The 7,182-nt window shown below is 35.2% G+C and overlaps 1 protein-coding gene across 2 annotated transcripts; it reads left to right on the forward strand.

Annotated features, from left to right (window-relative positions):
- Positions 1-896: 896 nt before the first annotated feature.
- LOC107914436 (probable methyltransferase PMT24) lies at positions 897-6,829 on the forward strand. 2 transcript variants are annotated; one of them, XM_016843352.2, is made up of 9 exons: positions 897-1,232; positions 1,693-3,384; positions 3,473-3,622; positions 4,008-4,278; positions 4,407-4,517; positions 4,598-4,775; positions 5,252-5,521; positions 5,811-6,005; positions 6,336-6,829. In XM_016843352.2, the coding sequence occupies exons 2-9, from the start codon at positions 1,741-1,743 to the stop codon at positions 6,562-6,564; spliced, it is 3,048 nt and encodes a 1,015-aa protein (XP_016698841.1). In that variant the 5' UTR covers positions 897-1,232; positions 1,693-1,740; the 3' UTR covers positions 6,565-6,829. The 2 variants fall into 2 exon arrangements, with proteins under 2 accessions (XP_016698841.1, XP_040958056.1); XM_041102122.1 differs by lacking the exon at positions 897-1,232 and adding an exon at positions 1,246-1,370.
- The last annotated feature ends 353 nt before the right edge of the window (positions 6,830-7,182 follow it).

The raw sequence follows: 7,182 nt of genomic DNA on the forward strand, positions 1-7,182 counted from the left end.
CCGATTCAAGATCACAACTTACTCACACGATTTGTTAAATTAATATCACAACATGCTTATGTGACTTGTCAATTCATTGATTTCAATTTTAAAGTTACAAAACATTTAGAAAAGTACTATATTTTTGGTAGCACAGTTCATGTAATTTCCTGCGTAGCTCGTAACTCCCTACACAGCTCGCGCATTTTTATTGAGCAACTCACCAGTTCACATAATTCTCTATTGATGAGTTCACATAATTTTTTGTTGCACAACCACCATAATTTTCTACTGTACAGTTCGCATAATTTTTGTTGCAAAGCTAGTATAATTTTCTAATGCATAGTTCGCATAATTTTCTACTACTAGCATAATTTTACATTTTAGGGGGCTGGAGCCCTTACCAAACCCCCTAGATCCGCCCCTGGCTTTTTTAATGTATTTTAACAGTTTAGGTAACCTATTGAGTGTAAAAAAAGGGCTTAATTACTTTTTTTGAAAAAATATGAGGACCTTTTTAATGTATTTTAAAAATTCAAGTACCCAATTGAATTAAAAAAAGCAAGGGCTTAATTGATTTTCTCTAAAAAAAATTGAAGATTTTTTACACCCTTAAGTCAAAATTTTAATAATGACATTCTTTATTTGTATTTATTAATAGATTGAGTAAGGGATTACATTTAATACTTTGTAAATGAAAGGCATTGAAGTAATTCAGATTTGTTTTATTAGTAGAAATAATATGATTATGCAAAAAAGAAGTAACTTAAATTTAATTTAATTTGGAAAAAAAGTATTCAAGTAAATATTTTTAGAAGATTAATATATCAAGTTCCTAAAACAATTAAGTTGTAATTTTTTAAAGTTATGGTACCAATTTATTTAATTTAGGTGGAACAATGGTAGAAACAAAAGAAGAACTACCCCCACTGATTTCGCGGCCTTTTGCTTTTCCCGTGGTTCTCTCCGTATTGTCTTCTACACGAGTCCGTGCTTTCCTTTTTCCCTCTCATTTTTCAGTTTTCGTTATTATTTTTAGGATCCTTGTATTAAACAAACAAACAATAAAAACTAATTGAATTTCCGGTGACAGCTAAAAGCTGGAATCTTCTACGTATCAATCTTTCCTTTCCATGCCTTTCTTGTTTTTTTTTTCCTTACTGCAACACTGATGAACCGATAGCGATTGTTTAAGCTCTCTCTTTTTTTCCCAAATCTGTTCATTTGCTTCTTCTTTTTTTTTTTGTTTCCAGGTATCTTCTTCTTTTTTGTTTTCGATACGATTTTCTTTGCCTTTTGTCGATCTAATGCACTGACGAATGACGACGGTGTTTTCTATTTCCTTCTTTTTTTTTTCTTTTTCTTTCATTGGCATCGTTTCACAATAATAGGTAAAAATGAATTAATCAAAGTGATGATAAAGTATAGAAAATGTGGTTGAAAAACTTATTTTATTCAATTATGAATTGAATGAGTGTAAACATATGCATAAAGTAGTAATAATAAAAAATGTTGTTGCGACTAAAGTTTTAGTTTGTCGGTGAAAGTGGAGTTTTATTCAGATTCAAGTTTTGTTATTTGTAATTGGGTTATGTAGATTTTTAGTCTCATTATATATGAATTTTATCTTATTTTTTTCAGTGATTTGATTGTTCATATATATATATATAATAGTGAGTAGTTTTGATTTAGTTTTTGTTTTTGTTGTTCCAGGAGTGAAAATTTTGAAGAATTGATTGGTAAAAGAAGGGAATAGTGATAATGGCATTAGGAAAATATGGTAGAGTAGATTACAATAATAATGCTAATGGTAGAAGGTCATCATCTTCGAGTTATGGTTCCACCGTCACCATTGTGGTTTTCGTGGGATTATGTTTAGTTGGGATTTGGATGATGACTTCATCCTCGGTTATCCCCGACCAAAACGTGGACGATGTGGCCCATGAAAAGAAAACCGATCTCGACGATCAGGTTACACCAGTAATCAGCAATAGCAATGACAGCAATAACATTGTGCAATTCGAAGATAACCCCGGGGTTTTACCTGAGGATGCTAGGAAAGGTGACTCCAATAGTCTAGCGAAAGATGATGGCAATGCCACTGGAAACTTAAATACGCAAGAAAACAAGGAGAACACTATAGAGATTAAGTTGGATGAGTCTAAGAAGCAGTTGGATTCTGAAGGTGGACGGATAGACAACATTAGCGGTGAGAATTTACCCGAGGATGTGAGGAAAGAGGGCTCGAATGCGAGTCTGGCTAAAGATGACGTAACTGCCAGCTTAAATACACAAGAAAACAAAGAGAATAGTGAAGAGAGTAAGTTGGATGAGTCTAAGGAGGATAAGAAGCAGTTGGATTCTGAAGGTGGACAGACAAGCAGTAGTCGTGAGAATTTACCCGAGCGTGCCTCGAAAGGGGACTCGAATTTGAGTCCGGATAAAGATGATGGCAATTTAAATACGCAAGAAAACAAGAAAACTGAAGAGAGCAAGTTGGATGAATCTAAAAAGGATACGAAGCAGTTGGATTCTGAAAGTAGAGAGAGAAACAACAATGGTGAGAATTTGGGTGGATTAGGGGGTTCTGAAGAGAACTCTGATGACAAAAAGTCTAATTTGGGAGAGAGCAATAAGAAAGTTGTCTCCAATAAGAATGACGAGAAATCTGATTCTGGTGGTGGTGAAAGGAGACCGGATAAAAATTCCTCTGAAACTAATGGTGGTCAAATAAATGGGAAGGTTGATGAAAATCACAATAAGGAGTCTAACAAAATCTATGGTGACAAAAAGGATCTTGAAGGTGGTAAGAATTTGGGTGGACTAGGGAGTTCTGAAGAGAATCTTGATGACAAAACGTCCGATCCAAGAGAGAGCAACAAGAAAGCTGTCTCTATTGACAAGAATGGCGAGAAATATGATTCTGGTGTTGGTGAAAAGAGACCAGATGAAAAATCCTCTGAAACTTATGGAGGTAAGGTGGATGGTCAGGTAGAGGGGAAGTTTGATCAAAATGATAAAAAAAAGTCGAATAAAAGCTCTGGTGAGGCAAAAGATAATCCTCAAGTGGAAAGCCAAAACGTAAATGAAGCTTTCCCCTCTGCTTCTGAACTTTTGAGTGAGAGAATTACTAGGAATGGATCATTCTCTACTCAGGCGGCGGTATCAAAGAATGAAAAGAAGGATCGGTTACCATCCAATAAATTCAATTGGAAGCTTTGCAATTCTACTGCTGGGCCTGATTTTATCCCTTGCCTTGACAATTGGGAAGCAATCAAGCATCTCCGTACTAATAAACATTATGAGCATCGAGAGAGGCACTGTCCGGAAGAACCACCTACCTGCCTTGTTCCTCTTCCTGAAGGATATAAACGCCCTATTAAGTGGCCGAAAAGCAGAGAGAGGGTACTTCACATATGCTGGTTCATTTTTTTTTTCACTTCAATTTCATGTTTAATGAGATGAACTAACGAAGGTTTTCCTGCTGCTATAGATTTGGTACTCTAATGTTCCCCATGCTCAGCTGGCACAAATTAAAGGTCATCAGAATTGGGTGAAAGTTACTGGAGAATACCTCACATTTCCTGGTGGTGGAACCCAGTTCAAGCACGGTGCTCTTCACTATATTGACTTCATAGAAGAGGTGAGTGCTCAAAATTAATTTATTGTCTTCAAACTTCATTATATCATTGATTACCGTGTCTCATCCCCTTCCGTGTGGCCTCTACTTGTTGAACAAGTTTTTAATTGTTTGTAAACGTTTTAGATTTGATGTTCATAAACCTGTTAATTTATTTTCACGAATGATCACGAAAAAAGCCATGTATGTTTGTTTAGGCTTGGCTCATTTACAACTCTAGTCTTTTGATTACACGAATCTATCTATAAATATTTGATATGATTTTAAATAGAATGCTTGTTTCCATCCATGGTGTTCCATTTCGCATTAAAACAATGATGGCATTAAGGTTCCTCTTCTCCAATGAGTTCTTTCAACTTCACCTTAATGTTGGATTATTATTCTGTAGTCTATGCCTGATATAGCATGGGGAAAACGCTCTCGTGTGATATTGGATGTTGGATGTGGGGTTGCTAGCTTTGGAGGTTTTCTTTTTGACAGAAATGTTCTCGCCATGTCATTGGCACCTAAAGATGAACATGAAGCTCAAGTACAGTTTGCATTAGAAAGGGGAATTCCTGCGGTGTCCGCTGTGATGGGTACTAAGAAACTTCCCTACCCTGGCAGAGTATTTGATATTGTTCATTGTGCACGATGTAGAGTTCCATGGCACATAGAAGGTATATAAATAGCCTCATTTTATAAAATTTTAGTTAAGAACCATCTTGGATTCATAATAATAAGTCACTAGAAGTGCATTTTATGAAATTTCTATGCTTGAATATTAATCTATTTTAGCAATATGTAGGTGGTAAACTCCTCTTGGAGCTTAACCGTTTACTACGACCTGGTGGTTTCTTTGTGTGGTCCGCCTTTCCAGTTTATCAGAAAATTCCTGAAGATGTTGAAATTTGGAAAGGTATAATCCTATTATCTATGGGTATTTTGTTAGAAGTCTAGTGTTTAACAGCTGCTGCAATATGTTTGGATTTTCTGCAGCAATGGTTGAACTAACAAAAGCTATGTGCTGGGAACTTGTTAATAAAACTAGTAAGGATGCAATAAATAGGGTAGCTGTGGCAATATTTAAGAAGCCTACTTCTAATGACTGCTACAATGGAAGGTTAAAACAAGAGCCTCCACTCTGCCCCGAGAATGATGATCCGAATGCAGCCTGGTAAAATTTATTGTTAGCTCCACTGAAACTATTTTCTGGTTGAAAACGAATTTAACACACTTCCTGTTAAGATGACAAGAGAATATCCATCGATTGGGTTAACAAAATGCTAAATATCATTTTTTTAGTTAGCTACTGAATATCCTGTTTTTTTTCTACTTTCTTTTTCTAAATTGGACCAAATAGTATATAATTTACTTGTAAAAACCGAAAGCATATCTCGTGTCCTTAAGAATATCATTGATCTTTTCATTATTACTTCAGAATAAAGCCTTCTGCGCACTTACTACGAGTGAAATTAATGAATAATTAGTTATTTGATAATATAATTAAAAAGTAAATTATTGATATAGCTTTATGAGTACATATAATGTTGTGTGGCTTTTTTTATGTACCTCAAGAGCCTTGTTAATAGATATGAATGTCTTGCAATATAGCTATCAAACCAGCCATTTGAAATTTATTCTTATTTATAGGAATGTGTCACTGAAAACATGCATGCACAAAATACCTGTAGATGCTTCAGAACGTGGGTCTAAGTGGCCCGAGAAATGGCCAGCAAGGTTGGAAAAGTCGCCTTATTGGTTATTAAGTTCCCATGTTGGAGTTTATGGAAAAGCAGCCCCAGAGGATTTTGTTGCAGACTATGAACATTGGAAACGAGGGATCAAGTCTTACTTGAATGGGATGGGAATTAACTGGTCATCTATTAGAAATGTCATGGACATGAAAGCTGTTTATGGAGGGTAAGTAAGTAATTTTCGTTTTCTATGAAGTAGGAAGGAATTCTTGTTTTTTTTTTATTACCACTCCTATTGGTCCAGTGGCAAAAAGTTGGGTGCTCAAGCTCAATTTTAAGCTTTATGAGTGAAGAAAATAGGCATTCTTCTTGTTTAAGGTCCAAGCTCAACTCCAAAATGATATTGGATAGAAATGATTACCAGATATTGAAATTCTTAGAGAAAAAAAGTTATTTTTTAATTGTTTTATTGTTTCATCTTCTTTTCCTTGATTCTGACAATGCCATGCTTATAGATTTGCTGCGGCTCTCAAAGGTTTGAATTTGTGGGTCATGAACGTGATCCCAATTCGCTCTCCAGATACGCTTCCTATAATATATGAGAGAGGTTTATTCGGTATGTATCATGATTGGTGTGAATCATTTAGCACCTACCCGAGGTCCTATGATCTTCTGCATGCCGACCATCTATTCTCCAAGGTTAAAAAGAGGTTTGTATAAATGTTTCCCTTTTCCTAAATCCACTATTCACATACTCCTCCGCGGGTAACTTGTCTTGCCTTTCACTAGGTAAAATTACAGATATTGCTCTCGTTCTCTGAGATTATGTTGATGACTCCTAGCAAAAGTTCTTAAATTGAAATAATAATTAGTGTTTAGGTTTAATGTTTAGCAATTGAGTTCTTAGGTTAAAATAACAATTAGAGTTTAGGGTTTTGTACTTGTTCCTAAAGTAATACGACTTAAAAAGGGCTTTTCCTACAATATGTCATTACTTATCTTGCTTTGGCCTTCCATTTCGATGGTTTATGGGGTTTTAGGTGCAAATTAGTATCTGTGGTGGCAGAGGTTGATCGAATACTAAGGCCTGGAGGGAAGCTTATTGTTCGGGACAATGTTGATACCATTAATGAGCTAGAGGACATGGTAATATCTATGGAGTGGGAAGTTCTCAAGACTTACTCCAAGAACAAGGAGGGCTTGTTGTGTGTCCAGAAATCCATGTGGCGACCTAAAGAGGTGCAGACGGTCACCTTTGCCATTTCTTAGCCATGCTTTCCTTTCATCAAGTTCATATTTAGTTCATTGATGATTGTCGAATGCAATACGAAAAAGTATTATTTTCTTTTTTTTTTTTGGAGGGGTTTCAGTTACTAGCTGAAAGTCATGGTGATTATATCTCCATTTTAGCTCTTATAGGCTTGTATGATGTTAAGTAGGCATCTTGGAAAGTATTATTGGAGCAATTATTATACCTATGGGATTTTACGTTGTAACATGATGAAATGCAAAAGATGAAAGGACTTTTTTTGAAGGTAAGATTCTTCTATTGAAAGTGGTAGATAATGTATGATAGACAAAATGATTCATTAATGGTTCATAAAATCATCAAAAGATTTGTTCACTGTTAATTGTAATATGTTTATGTGAAATAGTTGCAAAGTAACAAGCAAAGAATGAGCATAAGTGATTACGAAAGTAGACATTTTTGCAAGCATTTCTAAAACACAATAAAACAAGGAACACAAAGTTTGTTTATGCAGTTTGATTTCCTTATGTCTGTGGAACCTAGCTTAGTGAGAGAAACCATTATTTTTAACAATTACAACCAGTGAACATAATTCTAACACACCCTTGTTTAGAATCCTCACTCTTGTACCTTAAAGA

Source organism: Gossypium hirsutum, chromosome D10 (genome assembly GCF_007990345.1).
Source record: "Gossypium hirsutum isolate 1008001.06 chromosome D10, Gossypium_hirsutum_v2.1, whole genome shotgun sequence".
In the NCBI taxonomy this organism is placed as follows: Eukaryota; Viridiplantae; Streptophyta; class Magnoliopsida; order Malvales; family Malvaceae; genus Gossypium; species Gossypium hirsutum.